We start from the raw sequence: 23,215 nt of genomic DNA on the forward strand, positions 1-23,215 counted from the left end.
GTTTCTACGCTGTACATCAATATCCCACCAATGATCATGTTTTATACCTCTTAACTTACCCATCCGTCTAGATCCCCCTCTCTGCAGAGAAGAGTCCGACCGGACAACAGCTCATATCAAAAGCATAAATCGACGCACAAAAATATATATATCTATATAGATACATATATATCTATATAGATATATAGATCTATATAGATATATATGTATCTATATAGATATATAGATATATATATATCTATATATAGTGAGCTCGCTCACAAATCCGCCACTGTGAGTCAGGTAATTAGCATTAAGTCAGAAGATTGTGTCATGATTTTCATGCTGCTATTAATTACCTCATCGCATGCGTTGGCTGGGACAAAAAAAACTGAACGCCTGACTGTCTCCCGGTAACTTTGCTGAGGAGATTATTTGTCATCATGGGTTGTAATTATACCTGGGGCTCGGGCTGATTCGAATGGATTCGCAGCGGAGCTGATAGCGTAAATGTTTGATGAGATGTTTTTCATTGATGTGTGACTGGCTTTGCATTATAGCCAGAGAAAGGATTGCTGCCCCCCCCCCCCCCCCCCCCCCCCCCCCCACTGATAGCGTTTGCCTCAATCATTGTTGATAAGATCAAGGACTTGAGGAGAGGGCTCCTTTCACCATGCACTGATCGCACACAAATATGCCGTTTGACAAAAGGTCAGCGGTGTGAGACAAATTGTGAGCAATTACCATCCGCGGCCCTGCGCTCAATCAGCGAGGCGCCGCGGGTCATTAACGCGCGGCCCTGCGACGGCGTCCTTCTGTGACTTGAGGCTTGTCTTCAACGGGCAAAGAAACAAAGGCGAGACTCAGGACGAGGAGCAGAGGGCCAGTTCAACCTTGAGCACGGCCAGGTATGTCCGGAATGGCCTCAGACTGCAGCGCCATTTGAAATTACAATACGGATGAGGAGAAAGACACTGGGTCACCAGTGGGAATACACTTCATCCTTTAATGCACGGCTCAGATCTCCAGCGACCCGGGGCTTAAACAAAAACCCCTTCCGTTCAATGGAGGCACTCGTAATCCCGGTGTTCCTCAGCTACTTTTCTTTGGCCGTGTTCCTGATGAGAAACAATGTCTAATGTTTTGAGGGTCTCCAGCGACCTGAGGCATGTAGAGTGGAAATATGGTTTTCACGATTCGCTGGATGTAAGCGCTAGCGGGTAATGTTGTGTTTCATATATAAAAGGTGGGGGACATGATGGGTCAGGATTTACGAAACACGTCCGACGAAAAACGTTCTGTGGGCCATTTCTGCCTGAACACATCGCCCAGGGCCGCGTCCGCTTCATAATGATGAGGAGCCACGCGATCAATTTATCTGCGACGGCGATATTCTACATGCAAGCGACCTCTTGTTATTAAGGTCGTCCGGCACTTTGCTTTTCATACGCCGTAGTCGAGTGATATGAGCTGTTATGCAGAGCCGTATGCCGAGAAGGGGGGGTGGGGGGGGGGCGGGGGGGCGCGCACTTGAAAGAGAAAGACGTCTCTGTATAAAAAGAAAACGGCGAGTCGGTGCCCTTGTTGAATCGAATTACAGGTGAGGAGTTGCATTGTGGCAAGGACGCACGATTCAAATTGAATTGGAATCAAGTCTTGAGTGTTAGATTTCATAAAACGTCCTTGATGGACTTTTGTGTGCAACATTGCAGCTGTGTTATGAATACTCTCGTATTGACAAAGGGTCAGGTGAGAACGTCGGATATGAAAAGGGTTGCTCATAGTTGAAAGAAACCCCAAAGAGAATAAGTTCACCCAACTCCGATACTGAAAAGTTTCTCAGTTGTAATTGCAAATTTGGATTTCCTGCTTCCTGTAAATCCAAAAGCCACGTCTACTAAATAAAGACCCGCTGCGAGTCGGGTTCCTTGTAACGGACCTCGGCCTCTGACCTGCAGCCCGCGGGGACCAGGACGTACAACTTTCCATTTCCAGTTCACTGGGTGCGATCGCGTCTCACTAGCACGGGCTCAGCACGACCTCGTCCTTTCACCGGCGCGGGACGTTTCTCTCCGAGGCCTCGCCGCGCTGCTCAAACACCGGAGCCGCCGAGACGTTATTCTGCCGTCGAGCCGCTTCGGGAAAGCCGGTGACCTTTCGCTGCGAGGTTGATGATGAAATGAAGAGCAGAACTTATCAAACTTAGGGGGAGAAAAAGACGATTAATGCAGAAAAGCACAAAGTAAGCAGTTCAGGTGAACTCACACTACTCAATTATATCGAAATATGTTCCTCCTTCGCACTAGTTTTGCTCACGCCACACTGCTACGTTGGATACTGAGGGGGGGGGTTGGGGCCTTATTGACATGCTACTTGTGCCCCGCAACCAGATATCATGAGCGCGAAACCTCGGGAAAAGCAAGATAACAAGAGATGAGACCGTTGGGTAGCAAGCGTTATCGTTGTGGCGGTCACATTAATGAACATTACTGAATGCAAAGGCAATTAATTACTGCTTGCATCATCACCCTGGAAAAAGTGTTTAATTATTTTTTGATGCACTCTGTTGCGCCCGGCGAGCCGCGTGGAGAGTGCTCCGGCTGACGAAATGGATGCTGGCAGGGAACCAGCTAAACTGTGGTTTCACTGCCTAATGGCTATTGTACTGACAGGGCAGATGGTATTTCTTGAAAGAGGTCTGCTGCAGAAGAGGTGACACTGCTTCATTGTGACAGGTCTTTTTCTTTTTTCTTCTTCTTCTTCTTGTCTTTCTCCTAATGATCAGCGTCTGCAACAGCTGAACATCGAGATACCGAAAGAAAAAATATCACAATGCCGTGTGATATGAATGTTACTTCTCAATCCCATTTAGAAGTGTGTGTGTGTGTGTGTGTGTGTGTGTGTGTGTGTGTGTGTGTGTGTGTGTGTGTGTGTGTGTGTGTGTGTGTGTGTGTGTGTGTGTGTGTGTGTGTGTGTGTGTGTGTGTGTGTGTGTGTGTGTGTGTGTGTGTGTGTGTGTGTGTGTGTGTGTGTGTGTGTGTGTGTGTGTGTGTGTGTGTGTGTGTGTGTGAACCAGGATTTTTAGAAATGCCCAGGTCAATTTTCCAAATCACTTCTTTTCCCCACAAGGCGCCAAAAATGAAACGCTTTATTTATTCAGTTAATTGGTCAGGTAATTGTGTCTGCGAGTTTTACTTTTGCACCATGAAGGTCAACGAGGTTGAAGCCCTCCCATTGGCTCCCAGTGCATCTCTTAAGTTCACACTCACCCACACGCTCGCCGAGGCCTGCAGATCAGATGCTTCTGGATGTCCCGGGGTCCAGATTGATGCGTGAAGGAGATCAGTAGCTGCTGCTGAACTGTGCAACAGCCAACGCCAGGACCTCACCAACTCTGGGCACTTTTGAAAACTCGCCCAGAAGCAGTTTTTCTCCCTGGCTTTTAAATCAGGTTGAGACTTTAGAATTTATGCGGGTTTTTTGGTTTTTTTTAAATCTTATTTTACTTATGTTTTGTTTTTGATTTATTTATTTATTCATTGTCCTATTGTCGCCTTCTTGGCTGGTTGTTTTGTCTTTTCACGTAGCTCCTACCATTTAGGCTGTGCAGCACTTTTTTTGTTCAATTTAAACGCAACAAACAAAGTTAAATGTCGATGCCGTTGAACATGGGCCTCAAAAATACCCCCAAAACAGCCAGTGAGACATCCATGAATCCGAAGGTGATGCCAAAAGAAAAGCCCATTCCCCGACAAATGCATAACATGAATTAACCCCTGTGTGACAAATGGGGTCGCCTGTGAGACATCCTTTGCGGAGGCCTCATTTGGAGTTTTCTTCACCATGAGTGGTGGGCTCCTACATGAACCAACGGCCAAAAATATTTCTCTAAAGCGATGCAGTGTGATCAGCTGAGAAGGTGAGCGACTTCTTCAGCACCGCAGGCACCTTCTCCTTCATCTCTCCATCTCCTCCTCCAGTCTGCCCTGCCTCCTCTGACCGAGGCGACGCGCTGTGACCGTTGTCCTCTCCCTCCATTTGGCCGCAAAGTCAAACGATTAAAGGAATTAAAGGATACCCACGTTTTACATATTTAAGTAACACCGACACGCTCATTTGTAATACATTTACGGGGTTACTGGCTGCTGTGATTGTTGGTCGGGTCCGCGGTGACTGGCACAGAGCTCCCCGGCCAGCTGGGAAAACTTTCTTGCATGTCCTCCCTCATCATTCTCCCCCTCATTTCATCATCCACTGACAACAAAGCCGTAGCTTGGGCTCGCTTGAGGAAGCGAGCGACTTGCAAGAGAGAAAACCCCCTGAAATCATTGTATCATAACCAGACATAAGTTGAGTGCATGAGCCACGGCGCGGCTGTGAACCAGACGGCAGCTGGGACCAGTGATTATCCGGCCTTCAGACTTTAGACCAGTCTCTTTTTAATGCTCTCTGCCCACAGACACTTTTGTTGATGGAGGAAGAAAAGTGCTGGTCCCACAAGGATGATCCCTGATTGGTCTGTGAATCAATTAAGAGCAACAACAACAACAACAAAAAACAGTGTAGTGGCACGATTTTTTTTCTTCTGCCCATTGCAACAAAGGGCAGATTGTTCCCGTGTCTGCAGCAGGGGACTAATAATACTCCTGCAGGATCCTCTTCTATCTTAATGACGCTCGACGTGCTGTGCTTGCCCTGCAGTTGCTGGGTCGCTGGTCCACCCCCCTCCCGACACACACACACCCCCTCCCCCACCAACCCACACCTCCCTCCCTCCCTCCCTGTTTGCTCCCATCCTACGTGCTAAAATATAGTTTTATAGCCCCTTAGACTGACTGCGTAACCACTCCACGCACTAAATGTGCCACACTTCTTTATGTTATGGACTTTTTATGGCTTTGGACAGGGGGGGGGGGGGCATTTCTATTGTGCTTGTTTATGCTCTGTTAAGTGGCCATTGGAAACCTTTTTGTCAAAATGTGCAGCACCAAATATTCCAATAAGCAAGACAACACAGTCAGCCAACTCTGCCGGAAATAAAACTCCCTCGTCGAGCCCATTTTTTTCTCTCCTTGTGGCGCAGAAGATGCGCGGCGCAATTTCTGAAATCGAGCGGTCAAGGTGACAGCGAGGGGCCTGGGTGAGGACTGGATTTGCAGAGGTGTGAGAGAGAGAGAGAGAGAGAGAGAGAGAGAGAGAGAGAGAGAGAGAGAGAGAGAGAGAGAGAGAGAGAGAGAGAGAGAGAGAGAGAGAGAGAGAGAGGGAGAGAGAGGGAGAGAGAGAAAGAGAGAGAGAAAGAGAGAGAGAAAGAGAGAGAGAGAGAGAGAGAGAGAGAGAGAGAGAGAGAGAGAGAGAGGGAGAGAGAGAAAGAGAGAGAGAAAGAGAGAGAGTGCGCGCGCGCGCGCGCGCGGATGCCACACACTGATCCACTAGACTGACGTGTCTCCGGTCGTGCAGACGAAGACCGCAGCAGCCCCGACTCCACTCCACAGACCTCAGCGCGCAGCCGAGCAGTCGACACTCTCTCCTGCGGAGACGGAGACGGAAAGGGAGGGCTGGATGAAATCAAATACGAAAAAGAAACTTGAGCGACGATAAGTTGTGGGGGGTTTTTTTGCAGCATGTTCCACCCTCGGCAATCTCCGTTCAAACACGCTCGTTCGGCAACTGTCTGACTTTGCTGCTTGTGTTGGCTATTGTTACTATTTTTTTGATTCTTTTTTTTTCCCTGGAGGGGGGAAAGACTCGTCTTTTTTTCTTCCTGCGGCTGATGTGAAAAGGAGGGGGGGGCAAAAAAGAAAAAAAACCCAGCCCTCTATAACAGGAACGATGTGGACCTCTCACGATACTGTTGGATTTGTTTTCTTCGCCGGATTTTGTGTGCAATTGGGATTCTCCTTTGAAGGTAAGACTCGCATACCCGAGCCCACATAGTTCTGCCTTCTCCTCCCCCCGGTGCCACCGCGTCGGGGGCTCGCGCCGCCCTGCGCCCTGGGAAGATGCTCGGTCGGACAAAGTGTTAAAAGTGCGCAGTTTTTTGTTTTTTTCTTCTTCCTTCTTCTGGAGAATCAAAGCAGGGTGTTTCGGAGAGGGGACGTGTTATTGTGAACGATCGTGATAAGAGCAGTGTACGAGAAGAAGAAGAAGAAGAAGAAGAAAATCTGGCTCACGGTGAAAAAAAATGCAACTGGTGATTGTTGGAAAATCGACTCGTCTGTCACCGTGTGGACGAGAGCACAGGGTTGTGTGTGTGTGTGTGTGTGTGTGTGTGTGTGTGTGTGTGTGTGTGTGTGTGTGTGTGTGTGTGTGTGTGTGTGTGTGTGTGTGTGTGTGTGTGTGTGTGTGTGTGTGTGTGTGCGTGTGTGCATGTGTGCATGTGTGTGTGTGTCTGTGTGCATTAGTGTGTGTGTCTGTGTGCATTAGTGTGTGTGTCTGTGTCTGTGTGTGTGTGTGTGTGCGTGCGGTTTATTGTCGGGCATTATTTCCCCCCTGATGCTATGAAAAGAGGTGGTGGCCATGAAATAAATAAGTTATAGGAACAGTGGCGTTTGGAATGAAGTGACCGATGGTTTCAGCACCACGGACAGAGGCTGCTGCTGCTGCTGCTGACTGCGGCTCTCCGTGGTCCTGAACGGCACAGTCCACATCCAGGTTACTTTCGAACTGCCTCTGGCCTCCTCATTAATCCACAAATCCACCATAAACCTGTGAGCAGAACGAGTCTTGCTTCTGGCATAACGTGTGAATGATGGCTGGTATGAAAGTTTACGTGCAGCCCCTCTACCGTCGCCTATAGTCTCCCGTTATTCTCCCTCCAAACCAAACGCATTATTTGCTATTTCTTGTGGGGTTTTCCCCCCCCACTTCGGGCTTCATTGCAAAGTTTGTCTGGTCTTTGATCGAGCTGGAGAACGGCCACATGATGATGTAAAGCGAAGAATATATATATATATATTTAATGTGGCCATGCACGGTGCGACTGTGCGTTATGCAAATTTCCCAAATGAAGACGCGTCAGTCGGTATCTATGGCATCGGGGGTTGGTGTGTGTGTGTGTGTGGGGGGGTGCGGGGGGGTCATCAACTCCAACTAAAACAGTGAATGCACCTCAATCAAAGCGCCTGGTTCCAGTAACACGGCTGCGTGTGACGGCGTCGCCCGCTACGGTCATGACTGACTGCGGCCACAAGCCGATCATTAAAGCGATAATCCAGCCCCTCAACCCCCCCTCCTCCTCCTCTTCCTCCTCTTCCTCCTCCTTCTCCTCCTCTCTCCCCTCTCATCTGCAGGTCGCTTCACGGATATGCCCTCCAACATGACGGTAAAGGAGGGACAGAACATAGAAATGGCGTGCGCGTTCCAGAGCGGAACCGCGTCCGTGTATTTGGAGATCCAGTGGTGGTTCGTGAAAACGCCGGAACCCACCGACAGCGAGGAGGAGGTCGACGCTGAGGAGGTAACAGGGGAATCTTTTTTTCCCCCCTCCCCCCATCAAGAGCAGTGCCAGTTGTGTTTTAAGCACCAATCGACTCACGGAGGGTTTGGAAAAAACAAGGGCATCCAACATGCGCGCTATTACGCACGAGCACCTCATGTCATCAGCGAGTTGCCTGCGTAAAAGGCCCCGAAGACAATGTCAGACACTCATACCAGAACTTTTTTGCTCACTGACTTTCTTGTAAGGAAACAAAACAAAAAAACACACACTCTTTAACCTTCACGTATCTTCAGCTGCTGCCTCGGAGTTATCACACCGCTTCATGTACAGTTATTTCGTTTAAGCGTAACTTTCTTAAACTGATCTCGCCGTTAAAACGCCCTCAGAATGATTGTTTTCTTAATCAGACATGACTACTTGGTGTTGGTCTGTGTTTCTCTCAAACGTTAAAATAATCCCCCGCCACACACTGAACAGGGAGTTGGGAATAACAGGGGGAAAAAGCACATTTAAAGCACATTAATCAAGGACTATTATGGGGAGAGAGCAAAGAAGACGCTTGTTCTGGATATTAATTACACTATAAATGAAGCAAATGAACCTGATTAGTGAAGAATGGATAAAAACATGGCTGAATCAATTCAGCCAAAGCATTTTTTCTTGTATGTGGTGCATTGGAAATGCTGTGGCATTCTGTTATTCCTCTGTTGCATTACTGCTGGTTATGACACACTCCCTCACTCTCGCTCCCAAATAACGATCGGCTGCTTAGCGGATGAAGGTGTTTGCTGCATTCAAATTGATGGAAATGACTTGCTTACACTTTGTGTGGCAGGTAGCTGCGTGTCAAGGTTTGAAAGAGGGCTGGTGTATTGTCGTGACAGGCATCAAATGGTGCCCCCTCTATTTCTGCGACAAAGAGGTGTGTGTGTGTGTGTGTGTGTGTGCGCGCGTGTGTGTGCGCGCGTGTGTGTGCGCGCGTGTGTGTGCGTGTGTGTGTGTGTGTGCGTGTGTGTGTGTGTGTGTGTGTGTGTGTGTGTGTGTGTGTGTGTGTGTGTGTGTGTGTGTGTGTGTGTGTGTGTGTGTGTGTGTGTGTGTGTGTGTGTGTGTGTGTGTGTGTGTGTGTGTGTGTGTGTGTGTGTGTGTGTGTGTGTGTGTGTGCGGGAGATGGAAGGGGTCGGATGGATTTCCATGTGGCTTCAATTATTGTGCCATTGTTGCTCAGCTCTCACAGTGGCATCGGACAGGCTTTGATGTTGGTTTGATCCCACGTGACTTTTGGATGTTGGGCTGAAGTGGCCCATTGATGCACACATCACATTGTTGCCCACATGTCTTATCGCAGAAGGCTGTTTGAAATGAAAGCTGCTCTGTGTGTGTGTGTGTGTGTGTGTGTGTGTGTGTGTGTGCACGTGTGCGTGCGGTTTTCCTGCAGTGCTGCAGTTTGAACGCGAACCGAGTAAAGACTGTGTGAGAGATGCTGCTCGGGACTCGGAGCAAAATGATGGTGATGTCTTGGAGAGCAGAAGGTGTATGCAAATATGAGCCGCACGCATGAAGAAGTGAGAGTTGCGGGGGGTCTTTTGAAAGGATGACACGAGGAGAGGAATGTTGAGGGAAGACCGCAGTTTTCACATTGAAACAGTGCAGAGGACAAGAGAGTAAGAGTCGGTGGGTGGACGGATGGGTGGGTGGTTACGTCAATCTTAAACTCTCTACGACCCGGACACAGTTCTCAACTGTACACAGTATTCTACAGTGAGTCTGTAGTGTATTTTTAGCCGGAATCTTTCTCATTCAAATGTAATTTTTTGAATGTTTGCGCAGAAAAATGTCAAGAGGTAACAACACCCTCACATGTACCAGCCACACAGAGCCATACCCACGCACAGAAAAGAAAAATAACTCAGACAAAGACAATAACTGTTCTGGTACTGCAAGTTATCAAAATAGAAATATCTCATTGTTCAATTCTTTCATGTCTCGACATAGCACATTGCTAATATGAACCTACGCTATACATTAGTGAGATACATTCAATTTTGTTTTGATAAAGAAACACAGGAGAGACATGGTGTCCATGTATCTACACAACAACATTTTCCAATTCCTCAATATCAGATTTATGCCTCTGCAGCGGCGACATTCTTGGCCAGAGGCTTTATGTCTTTGGCTCGTCCCTCCCTCCATCAGTCCATCAATCCACCTGTCCGTCTGTCCACCCGTGTGTCCGTCATGTCCGTATGTTCGCCCCCCCCCCCCCCCCCACTCTCGTGCACGCAATATCTCAAGTGCAGTCGCGGGATTTGCATGATTAGTTATGCACCGGATTTGGTGGTCAACCGGGTCAAAAGTCCAAAATAAGGCCTCAAAAGTTTCACACCAATCTACAATGGGTTTTTTTTTTTTTTTAAAGGGAAGTGATTACATTTCATATTCGAGAGGTCAAAGATCATATTCACTGCAACATCCTAATGTTCTGCAAAAAAAAAAAAAGAAACCCACGGGCCTTTATTTTTCAATTATTCATTATTCACCATAACTCAGGAGCAGAAGGCGAGAGTGCGGCCATATTTCACTGATACTGAAACGCTGACTCTAATCTTGGGTTCCCACCGTGCGTGCGTGCGTCCGTGCGTGCGTGCGTGTGTGTGTGTGTGTGTGAGATAAAGATGTTCAGGTGGAATCAGGATAAATAGTGAAAAAAATGACAGCAAGAAGGCTAGACCAGAATAAGACAGCGAAATTAAAAATAAATACTGTCCCCGTCTGCCTTTCTTATCTCTGCCACTTCCCCCAAGCAAGTCAGTGAAAATAATTCTAATAAAACAGGGGGAAAAATATCACTTTTTCTTTGACCAGATCTTAACCCCTAGACATGTTTGCCAGATATTGCTTCATTTTAGAGGATTAGGATGGTGCTATTTTATAAAAGATATCTATATATAGATATATCTATATCTATATATATCTCATTGGCTATGTTAAGAAATAAGTATCATATATATATATATATATATATATATGCTTCTTATTTCTTAACATATCCAATAAAGAGACCAAAAACAAACACATTTTGTCTCCTAATACTTCCTGACTCACTATCCCACCTGCGGCTCTCAGCTGCGAGCCCATTGGTTCCGAATGAAAATGTGAATCACAGCGTGTGCGTGTGCGTGTGCGTGTGCGTGTGCGTGTGTGTGTGTGTGTGTGTGTGTGTGTGTGTGTGTGTGTGTGTGTGTGTGTGTGTGTGTGTGTGTGTGTGTGTGTGTGTGTGTGTGTGTGTGTGTGTGTGTGTGCGTGCGTGCGTGCGTGCGTGCGTGCGTGCGTGCGTGCGTGTGCGTGCGTGATCATGGTGATGATGAAGGAACATGGCCCCCGATGCAACAGCGTGGCTCGCTGATGTGTTTAACAACGGAGCTCCGACGCACAACTAAACTCTTGTTAATAATTGTGCACGTGGGTTTTTTGTTGACAATAATATCAGCGTTAGTCTCCGTCTCTCTGCGGGACAATGTGATTTAGAGATGGAACCTGCAAAAACACCGGCGTGGTCCTTCAACAAAATTCAGCAGACTGTAGCAAACAGTTTCCATGTAAAGGGGGGGGGTCAGATTTGTATTTTGTGTATTTTGGGAAAACAGTGTCCATAAGGTTCATGCAGCGACGTGTGTGCTCGTTTCATGAGCTGCACTGGACGCGGATCAGAGAGAGAGAGAGAGGGAAAAGTAACCAAACGTGTCACCGGAGAACTGCTGCTGTTTGTCTTCCGCTTTTCCCAACAAGTGCTAAGCGATTCTCCTCTCAGATTGCGGAATGACACGCTGCCGGTGCATAGTTACGCACAGACACATACTGTATATTTGGATGCTAACCGAGGCAGAGTGGGGACATGACTGCAAATGAGTTTTGTCGTCTGATGGTTCTTGCATGTCCCGAGCCTGTTTTAAAACAGGCCAATGGATTTGAGCTTGAATTCTTTGAGTTACAAGCAGAGGAGGCGGTTTGTTGAAGCTTCCGTAGCACTTCTCCATTTGCAAAGGCAAATTCGTACCACTTCTTCTTTTTTTTTTTAAAAGCAGGGTGTACACTCTTTGAAATCAACTGCCCGAGATGACAGCAATGAGCCGGGGGAGGACCAGAGTAGGAGGTGTAGCGCGTCATCCTGAGCCGAACTTCGATGCAGTCCACCTGTTTCAAATCTCCGGGACCGAACTGTGTCTATTTTAGTGGGGCGGACTGTTAAAAGGCGGTTTCTTCCTCACCTCTAACGCTGCTCAGATTGTTTGCCTTAAACATATTAACGTTACTAACCTCAAGAGGCAGACGTCTAGTCACAGTCACAACAAATTAATCATTTCAATCATTTCTGCTCATCCTGGGGAGATGCAAGGACCAAAACAAAATGCAGGCTGTGAAAACAAGAAAAAGAAAACACATTAAAAAAAGATAAATGACTAAACAGACAAATATAACAAGCGACCTTTTTAAAAGACATAATAGTTGAATTCCATCAAGGGATTAAAAAGGTGGAATCTCCATTTTCTTCCCCCCCAACTATCCGATCTCATTACTCCCCGCGATGACCCAAGGAAACGCCAAGTTCAGCGCAGCAGAGTCCCCCCCCCCCCCCAACCCCCTCCCCCCCCCGGGAAGCTGAACTACAGGTGGCCGCGTAGACGTGCTCGTACTGAAACGTGAGAAGTCCCCCTGGTGGGCGCGGTAATGCTTTCGCGCCAATTTCCATATTTTTGTTAACCAAACGTGCGTCTTGGGGGGGGGGGGGGGTTTCCGCCATTCCTTTTTTTTTTCGGTTTTCGAAAAAAAACCTCAAGAGGAGAAAAGAAATGTTGGACCCGAAACAACAGGAGTTGAGTACACCCGACCGCTGTGAGAACGGCTCATTGTAGTGAGAACAGTAGAAGCCATGTGAGCGTGGCGGCACACTGGAGTAGATTAAAAGCTTAGTTTCATATATGCATTTCATTCGCTGTGATGGGGAAAGGGTCTGTTTCTGAGATGCAGAATCAAAGTACACTTGTACAACGGAGTACGAACGGGTCATTTATCTTCTTGTTGTTGTTATTTTTGTCTTCTTAATAACATTGCTATTATGAGGCTACTGTGCCGATCTTGGAATTTCCGCCGCGGTTAACGGTAACGCGAACAAGCACACCTCCATCACAGATCGAGAGAGCCCAGACGAAGTGGAACACGTACCCGCTGGGTGATGCCGATTGCCAGGAGGTGCATGTCACACTCGGTGGACAACGGGCCTCATTTCCATGAATTTCAATTTAAAAACAAATTAGCGAATCCCCCCCCCCCCCGCCCCTTTATTTTGGTTCTAAGCTCTAATCCCTCTCATTCTGAAGAGGTGGATTCGATCCGTCCCTGGGATGGATCTCGCTAATCCTGCCACTGTTGTTTGCCATGAGATCAATTTATTGAGTAAATCTTTACATCCCTGTCCAGTGGTAATTATATTTGGTGTGGGATTATGTCTGGATATAAAGGGGGGGAAAGCTGATGTGTGAATGTAACTGTTTCGATCAGCGATATTTCCTTTATTCATATTCGTGCTTAGGCACACAATAAATACGTGGAGAAAAAAAACAGTTCACAATTAATGTAATGCTTTATGTGATGGGGGGGGGGGGGGGGGGGGCTGTGCATATCTGGAATATCAGAGAGGCTGTACCAGTATAAACCCTGAAGCTGGATCACGCAGAGGCACAAAGAATCAGAGATGGTGCTGGGGACTCGACGCAGGTGTGTGCTGTTTAAAAATTCATACTGCATTTCATTCCTCAAATACCGCCTGGAGTGTATGAGTGGCTGGGTCGCTGCGGGACTCGAAGCCCGTGGACTCACCTGACCTGGGATATGTTAAAAGCTGGCGTGATGTGTCTGCAAAAGTGAGACAATTTTTTCTTTTTAAAAAAGAAAATAAAATACCACGCAGACACGATGTGAAGCAAACGCAGGGATCCGCTGAGGCCTGTGGTCCGAATACAGACGAGCATGACATAAAACATCCGCCGCTGCACTTTGACCAGAGCGCACTCAAGCCACGGCGAGCGTCACCTCTCTTAAGTAGTGAGTTTATAAATCCAGTGGGTGTAACAGCATGGAAGCGTTACATCCATTGGCCGCCGCGCTCCCCGAGTGACCTTACTGTCGGCCTCCCCGCCCCTCCATCACTGCTCGACTGCAGCTCGGGCAGCCTCCGCCAAAACACTCTCGCTCTCGCGAATGCACCAGGAGTCGATGCGCTCATCGCCCTCCGTCGCCCCGGCCGCGGATGATGGTAATGGCTTCCAAAATGGTTCCGGGGGGGGGGGGGGGGGCATGTGAACGCGGGTTCTCCACGGGAGGCTTCTCTGTTTGTGTGCGAGCACGCGCCGACACGCGCGTGCGCATGCTGATTTGCCCTTTTTCAACTAGCGGGACTGTGGCCCGCCCAGTCGGGCTCCGCCGGACGCCGGACGCCAGCCGCGCGGGAGGACGGCCTCTTTTCAAATCAATGAAAGCTGCTGCATTACCGCGACGCGCTGCCCGGTGCTCCGGCCCTGCGTCTCCCTGCGTCGTAGTCGTTTCATAGATCAACGCGGGCGCCTTTGTGATGGCTCCATGCAGAAGTTAGACCTCCTGACCAACCAATCATCCTATAGGGCATTATCTCAGTACGATATTTGCAAAGTGATTTGCCATGTGTACAGTTTGATGATCAAAAATGCTGCACAGCATCACACCCACGGGTTCACGCTGAGGAAATACAACCGACTGAAACGGACGATTCTCCCCCCCCCCTCTTGCTTGCACTCAAAATTAATGTAAATTAATCATAGTCCTCTTTTTTTCAAATGATTCACTGTTTCTCGCTCTTCCCATGCTGATCACCTTTTTTTTTTTCTGTGTCTGAATGGACGAGACAAAAAGAAAGAATCGGAAAATGTCTCTTTCGCCTCCGAGCATCTGAGTAGGCAGTGCTGGCGTGCATGTTTGATTGACAGCCGACAAGGGCATGCCAACGAAATGTAAACAAGCCAAGGACAAACAGCTTTTCCATCATTCTTTTCACCGTCGGTGCGTACTAAGGAATAAGGGGTCACAGCATTTTTGCAAAAAACTCGATGATTATTAAGGTTTTATAGAGTTTTAAGCATTTTTCCGTGTTGCCAACGGAGTAGCTGCAAACTAATGTCAACAGTAATTGTTCTCCGTGTTTGTAAGTTACATAAGTCTGAGAAAATAGAAGCCCAGTAGCTAAATACCCGTCCTTCAGCCGCCGAGCTGGTGTACATGTTTTCTTACTGGCTAATTTTGCTAAAATCATACTCATCCAAATCTTTCTGTCTCTCTGTCGTTCGCTTTCCTTGGCCACCTCTGATCCAGTCGACATCAAACTTGGCGGAAGTGTGTCGAGATGAGAAAGTAAAAGTGCAATCCCAGTCAGGGTTTTTTTGGTGAATGGTGACTTAATGGGCAAAGCCAACACTGAACCACAGTTATACTCCCCCCCCCCCCCCCCCCCCCCCCCCCGTTTGCAGTTAGAGGGCATTTGCTCGCTCATAACGGCAGCAGAGCGTTGTGGACGATGATTGACTGCTCTGGTGTCGGCGAAAGCGTCAGACGGAGCTCCGTCGGCCGATTCTACGAGAAAACAAAGAATCCGCCGCTGTAGCTCTCTCCACATTGATGAATCGGATTCAGATGCCCGTCTGCTTTTCTCTTAAAATCGCTCATGCAGTACAAACAGAAGGCATTCTGAAACTCTGAATGTCAAACAGGGAGATCGTTACCGGGCTTGGTCTGCCTCTATCGTGGTGTCATGACTGCGTTTTCATGCATTCGCCTGCTCTCACTTGAACGCGGGCTGTGTTTGACATATAAAAGCATGTGCACACATTCAAATCGATAATTAAGGGGTTAACTAGGGACCAGCGTGTGATGGGGCCGCACCTGCCTCCACACTATAGTCCCCAGGCCGATGCTCTGCCCCGCGCGTAGTCAGCAGGGATTGCGACGTTATTACGCGAGTGCTCGGTACTCATTGGATTTGGACCACGCGCACCTTGGGTGCTGACGAAATATACACCGACAGACAGAGAGACACATAAACTCCTGCCAAAGCACTCGGAGCCACACACACACACACACACACACGGTGAAAACAATACCGATTGTGCAGCCGCAGCTGGTGATAAATAATGCTGCTTTATTATTGTTTTTTTCCACCTCTGCGTTCTCATTCCTGAAGTGCCGGCAACACGATGATGTGGAACTTTAAACCCGCTCTGTTGTTTGCATCCGGGGGCAGCGTCAGCCCATTCATGTGCCGCGAAAAGAACGAGATGGCGGCGAGGAGGGATGAAGGGACGGGCAGATGGAAAAAACATATGGGAGGCGTGATGCAATAAGGACACAGCGCACCTCCGGGGAAATATCCGGAGGAGATTCGTACGTGGATGCGAAGCAAATCCTCATTTAATGTCCCGTGTGTGTCTGCACACAGCTCTGTGTGTCGGCCAGGCCGAATCACCTGAGCACTGACTCACAAAGCAGGGACTTGATGTTTAACTGATGCAAGCTGTTCATGTTTCTTTCCCATTAGCGGCTAGTTACGGGAAGATATATAAATATATATATATATATATATATGCATATGAGAGAGTACATGTATTACTCTAGAGATGGATTCATGTGGATTCTAATTAATTTATACAGCACGACCAGACTGAACTTGAAAAAATTACCTGGATGGAATTTTAAATTTTTATTTTATATTTGGGGGTCAGGCTTTTCTCTCTTTTATAAAAAATAGTATTCATTTTGGCCACAAGTAGTCATTTTCTCCAATAACGGACTTCTCTTTTGCAACCAGTGGAGTCGCCCTCTGCTGGTCATTCCAGAGAATGCAGGCTTTGGGCCCCTCTGCTCGGACCCGATTACTGTGTCCAATTTTTTTGTACAGTCCTTGTTCACATCCACCTTTGTTTCCCTTCTGTGTGCGGATTGCAACAAGGGGTTAAACTGAGCCGGAGCAATCTGGAGCGGGGATCTGGCAACTTCAATTAATAAGTAAATACGTCTGACTGTCTGAGCAGAGAGAGATGAGCAGACGCAGTGCGCGCGCACACACACACACACACACACACACACAGACAGGAAGGCAGTCAGGAGATAAGCCCCCCCCCCTGCAGATCATCACTCAAGGCGATGGCCCTTTTAACTTCGTTGTTGCATAGAAGCGACGCCAGCTCATCCAGGAACACATAAAAAATGCTCTGCGTTGTAAATTCACGAGGTCATTGCAAAGATCAGATCAGCTCTAAGTGTGATTATAAAAGAACAGAGGAGCTGAATTGCTTGTTGACTGGTCATCAGGGCCTATAATCCCAACAAGTCCGGGTATAGGCTGGCGGACTGGAGTTCGCCCTTCAAGGCTTTTTTCCAGCAGAACAATTTTAAGTAGAACTGAAGAATTCACTCAGACATTGAATGAAACAGGGTTTGAATCTCCGTCTCTCGGGCGAAAAGTTCTGTGCTTCATCCATTCGTCCAGCACACGCTGCTCTGTATGCAGACTTAGTCGCTCTTGATATTATCTCATCTGGCGTCCTAAAGCTTCTCTGGCAGATAGCCGTCGCCAATTAAAATACATTTCCAAGCAAGCGAAAGAAAGACGCGATAGAGATGTTACATAACTTGCCCAACTCGGGGCAGATGTACCTTGTGCTTGCAGTTCACGGATTGAAAATTCCGCCTGAAAAGAAAAAGAATAATGCCTTTTCTCCTAGGGCGAGGTCGAATTGTCCTTCCTATCTACTACTCCTTGAGGTCAAGGAAAGGTGTAAAGGAGAACTGATGGGACTTAGGAAAAAGCCCACAGCGCTGCTCAGAGAATCCGACTCGACTTTCGCTACAGCACGTCATCGCGCGAAGGCGGATGTTATTGACGTGCGTCTGCCGTCAGATGTAAAGGATTCGTAGGTAACAGTAGCTGACGTGACGACGTGCGTCCCTTCTGGGTCATATTCATACTCTTCTTCTTCTTCTACTTCCGATTGAATCTTTTCTGTCCGTGCATGGCGCGTCACGTTATAATAATCGCTGCCGCAACGAATTGTGGGGCGTCTACATCTCTTTACTCTCACATAGGAAGCTGAAGGAGATAGGAAAGGAAGCAGTGAAGCTCCTCCCCTATGCACTTAGAGAATCCGAACAGCCCTTATCATGGCTGCATGTCAAATACTGCCGGGTCACGTCAAGATTTAGGAAACTTCCTCAGACAATGTGACAGTTCGACCTCTACCCTGCCTCCTGTGGCCAAAATGAGTATTACAAAAACCAACGGCGACAGCCAGTGAAGCGCTGGCTCATCAAAACAATGAGCTGAAAGATGCTAAAACGTTCGGGAGAGCATGGGAGCCCATTGAGAGGTGACAACTGAATGGCTCCTTTCACATCACACATTTGATCCTGGTTCAAAGTGAAAATAACATGTGCATATAATAATAATATAAGATCCCCGTGAACTACAAACACTCGGCCCCACTTCACAGCCATGGGTGTAATAAAAAATAAATAAAGAACCGTCATGCAAAACTCATGGGGATGCACGTCGTCGCTGCTGCTCTCACCCGAGTCAACAGCGACTGCAGCAAATATATTTACCAGCAGCCTCTTTATAATCCACAATATTCCTTGTGGTGCCTCAATCAGCAGCAGATAATGACCAGTGGTGGCAGAAAAGAGGGCTTATATACATCACAGTGGGACAGGAAATTAAACATGGATTAGGGGAGGTGGTTCATCTCTGCTGTTCGATGGTGAAGGCAGATTATATTACATTCGTAATGACGGAGGCGTTACGGTTTTGCCATGACTTTCACGCCACTGGGAATCAGCTGATATGCACCCACCGCCTATCTTCCTCGTGTCGATGTGCCCGCACAAGCCTAATTGTATATTGTTTGTTGGCGGCGCGGCAGCGGGGACGACGTTTGAGAAACGGGACCTGCCGCGGCTGCGGCCCGCCCGGTGTGATGCACGTGTTTATTCAAACTGTCAGCGCTTCACTTTTACGGCAGGCGGCGGTTTATCGCTGGTGTTTTTCTCCGCCACCGCCACCCGGGAAATCTGTGGACTTGTTTAAAAATGGAATTTCAATCCTGCTAGCGGGTAATCCGAACAGATACCTGCACCGCACACACACGCACACACACTCCTATTCATCTTGATCTGACACTCACTCGTTATTTTCCATGACGCGTGGAATTATATTTGTTCCCTTTGTCGACAAAGGGTGAAGGTTGTTGTCGCAAGACAGCAAAGTCACTCTCTTGCCTTTTGATGACAGCACTGGTAAACGCCTCGCAGCCGATTCCACGACCAGACAAGCGGGGCGTTTGATCTGGTATCATATATCAGCCCTTTCCTAACAACGGATAATTCAGCCGGCGGATCCGTCGCCGGCACTGTTCTTCTTGACCCCTCCGTTGCACTGTCACCGAGAGGAAACTGGATCCGTTTGGTGTCACGACAGCAGCTGTCAGACTCGAGAGAACTGCTCCTCAAACGGAATCGGAGGCCTACAGACGACGCCTCCGATGTTGGAATACTTCCCCGTCGTTGGAAACGACGGCGAGTAGCAACCCTTCCTTTTCTCTGTCACTCCCTCCGATGATCTGTTTTTGCTAAGTCGCGTCGTGTCGATCATGATTGTGTGCACGTGACCATGGACTCCGGAGGAGTCCTGTCATTTGGAGATACATGATGCATTCTGACATGTTCCAGTTGGGGATCATTAAAGTACATCTATCTGTCTATCTTTGGTTTGAAAAGAGGAATATCTCCCTTTCTATTTCATTTTCTACCTCAAATCTTAAACACGGACGGTTAAACGATTGGTAGCCATTGACCATGTCGTTGTTGCCCCCGTTCGTACAGAGCGTTTTCCCAAGTTGCGATTGTTTCCGGTCCACATTTTGTCCTCCATTTTAATTCAGAAACACAGTACAGCTTGGGAAAGTCGTTCAGATGGTAGACAGGCAACTTCCTCTTGAATTGGTAGTGAGGTTCCTGGTGCCACCGGCATGTTTTGTGACAACATTTCGTGTTTTGCAGATTCCAAATGCAAAGTGTAGAGAGCCGACGTGGTGGCGTGGGACATTTCTTCGAAAATGTTTTCAGGAAGCAGATTTCTCTAAGACGTTTTGACTGCAACTCGGAGCTCGGAGAGGAGGGACAGATTGTCCATGGAAAGATTTCTTTTTCCTTTTTGAGAGCCATATGTCCTTTGCAATTTACACAGAACCTAGGTGGGCGTATCCATGTGGCCGTAAAACATTTGGGGATAATCTTTATCTCTCTTGCTCCGTACCGTTTCACCTTGTGTCAAATATCGACCTTGGACCTTCAGACAGTTGAGGGTATTTTGACTTTACTTCCAACGATCCACTAGTTTCCATTTCTTTCATAGTGAGCTGCTCTCACAAACACTGCCGCATTTTCATGGAATCATGTTCAACTGATCCTGAAGCCTGAGGCCGTGGGGTCCCCGAGTAATTTCAAAGAACTCATTAAGAGCACGATTAGCCTTAGCTGTGATGATCTTAATTAATATATTGTTGTTTTTCTTTTACCTGCTCAGTTGATGCATTTATTCTTGTCATGATTATTATCTGTTCCCAATTTTTTTATTGATATCTGATTTTATGATATTATCTCAGCACGCTTGTAAAAGGAGGCTTTTGTTCGTCAGCGTGTTGTCCCCCCCCCCCCACCGAGTATAATAATTATTAAATTGAATTAATGTCTCAACAGTGTGAACATCAATTAACTGACTCTTGATACTTCCTTGAGTTGTGTAATCTATCACAGCGATCATTAATTTCTATGTTATTCTATTCCAAAGTTATAAACGTTTTCATGCTAATGCAATGCCGGCTTTTTAATTAATTTACGCTCATACTGTAATAACAATGCCACACTGGGAAAAAGAAATTATGCAAACTTGATGTTTGCGTGATAAACTGCACCGCTCAAATCAGAGTCTGCTGATTGATGAAATGAACTTATAAATAAATGGAAATCCGTGGCTGTCGGTATGGCCGAGGAAAAACACATTGAAAACATTAAAACTACATCGCATCAGTTTTTTTTTTTATTGTCAGAGTGGGATGTCTGACCACTTGCGGAGTAAAGCCTTCATGAGCGGATACCCCTAACTGTTTGTACCTCGTGCACGTCCGAGAGGAGGTGCACGCATACTCATGAGCATTTGACAATGTAACACACATTCCCTCAGACGGTGCCGCACTATTCCACTGATCAGCAGCTGGTGGCGTCGTCAGATCAAAAAGCAACAGGAAGACGGCTAACGGATATGACTATCATGAAAATAAGACAAATCAAGATTATACAGGGGAAATTATTTCAAGCGCCCACATACATGAAAACAGAACAAAGCAGTGCAAACAAATAGAACCGGGGAAACGACAGCAAAATATGTTAAAACTCTAAAATCAATAAAACAAACAGACCTAAGAAAATAAGAAAGAAAAAAGGATCCGAGTGAAGAATCAAAAGCAGCTTTGCGCACGTATGCTTTTGGCGGTGATGAACAAATGATGGTGATTCTACATGAAGAACCCAGCTGGGAAAAAAGCATTATGGTTCTGGTATATCTTTTATACTTCTGCATTCAGAAACATGGTGTACTTTATTCCAGGTAATGAAAACACATAAATTATGTACTTTTGCCTACCATGGCGTACCCTTGCACGGTTTGAAATTAAGGACTATCAGATAACACCATTTTTTATCTGATTTCACGTAGCTTAGTTTCATTCATCAGTGTGGTGCACGGGGGTCAGTTCCGGCTTCGTTCCCTGCAATTAGTTAGTCATGTTTAATTCCCCTACTGAATCCAGTTCTGCTCTAAAAAGCATCGGCCATGCAAGACCTTATGTGATCACAGATCTTGCACATTACATTATTTCCAAATCCTTTACTGCAATAAAGAGAATTTATTTTTACCTTATTTCCATATCATTACCTTAATATTTACATAGCACCTTATAATCGTCCATGGCTGTACGTCAGCATTTGTATTTGTCTGTTCTCCGTATTTTATATTTTATGTTACACTGATTAAAACCCATAACACAGGAACAACAACAACAGAGGCCTATACATTCTACAATCGAAGACCTTGATAATTGCGACTGTTAGGCAAATGAAAAGAATAACTTGAGTGCCATATGCATAAGATGGGTTTTTTTTCTTGAGGTTATGAAAATCTAATTTTAAGTCGGAGGGCAGGGCGGCCGAGCTAAACAGCACACGAGAAGGAAAGTATTGCTTTTGTTTAATGGCACCTGGTTATTTGCCAGAGGAAGATCTGGGGATGATTTGTTTCAGCTTTGGACTCAAGGCCAATATTGCTTTCCCTGAGGAGCTAGGATCTGGTGAAGAGGACTTTTATTGGCTATTATGATTAATTTCTCTAATGGCTTGAGGTCCCTTCACCTATCTTCACTGAGATATAGATAATTACATGTCGGCTGCCAGACTTTATATATAGACTTTTGTTCCTTATAGAGGGAATTTGTTTAACCATTTGCATCTCCATCCCTATGTTTGAATAAAATGGCGGTGGCTGCTGAATCACAGTGAATAGAGGTATATGCGGCAGAGGTTTTCTAAAGACTTTGCAAAACCCAAACAAAAGCCATAGTCAATAGAATCATCTTTGGGTTTGTCTGGAAAATTCAGAGAAGCAGTGGAGCCACACATATGCTCAAAATATGCACAGGATTGCCAAATTGTAAACATGTATACAGTAAAGGCTAAGATAAAGAAAAGAGCCTGACTGATGTTGCATGACATTTTATCTTAAATAATTGAAGACATCCCTTTATTAAAAGAAATATATGTTTATAAATTATTTAAAAAGGCCATAATAAGCTTTGTAGGTATACATCTATTTTTAAAAATGTTTCTAATATTTAATTCATTGGCCTTATTCATAGGCATTTCTAATTGTTGTTTTCCTTTCATCTCAATCTCTAGTTGTAAAGAAATACAATGTACTGGGGCCCAAAGAGCTATATTGACACGTATTCCGTCAATCTTGGACGCACCCAACGTATATTTTTCATTTTAGTGTCGTGTGTGCCGAGTGTTACCGGTGTCAAACGGCACGTGGCCGGGGCACAGCACCGAGCTCGGCCAACATCCGCATGATGAATAAAGCATCGTGTTCATTACAGACGCACAGATGCTGTGTGTAGCGATAATGCCCATGTGTGGTGAAGCTGGCAGGCCGCGGGACCTGCGACACTTCATCAGAGCAACTCGTCCGACAGTGAAGTGACAAAAACATGTAGGGGCCCCGCATGCAGTGTGACTTACTCCTGCATCATCCTCATCCGTCAGCTGTGTCTGTCTGCCGGCATTAAGCTCACTTGCAAACAATGACACTGGTGGAGCGTTTGGACGAGGCAGCGCAGGTGAACGGGATGAGAGCGTCTGTTTTGGGGTTTTTTCTGTTCTAGTGAAATTAAACGTTAAATACATTTGCTCTTTTTGACTCGCGCACATTATTGAAACAGCTAGTCTTTCATCCGAGGAGCACAAATTTATGTATATCCTTTCCAAGAGGGATGAAGTTCGTTTATTTTCTCTTCATTTTGATGAATAAATTGTGAGTAACTTACAAAGGGATTTGTAGGGATTTACAGGGCCTCATAACTATCTAAAAAAAAAAGTAGTGTAGTACTGAGACTGT

The 23,215-nt window shown here is 46.6% G+C and overlaps 1 protein-coding gene across 1 annotated transcript in view; it reads left to right on the forward strand.

Moving 5' to 3' along the window:
• The first annotated feature begins 5,389 nt into the window (after positions 1 to 5,389).
• Positions 5,390 to 23,215, forward strand: part of vstm2a (V-set and transmembrane domain containing 2A) — a 58,500-nt gene continuing 40,674 nt past the window's right edge. Inside the window, exons 1-2 of the mRNA XM_035619778.2 lie at positions 5,390 to 5,883; positions 7,268 to 7,434. Coding sequence (XP_035475671.2) covers positions 5,808 to 5,883; positions 7,268 to 7,434 — 243 coding nt within the window. The 5' untranslated portion in view covers positions 5,390 to 5,807. The remainder of the gene's footprint in view (positions 5,884 to 7,267; positions 7,435 to 23,215) is intronic.

The sequence above is a fragment of the Scophthalmus maximus genome, chromosome 21 (assembly GCF_022379125.1).
Source record: "Scophthalmus maximus strain ysfricsl-2021 chromosome 21, ASM2237912v1, whole genome shotgun sequence".
NCBI lineage: Eukaryota > Metazoa > Chordata > Actinopteri > Pleuronectiformes > Scophthalmidae > Scophthalmus > Scophthalmus maximus.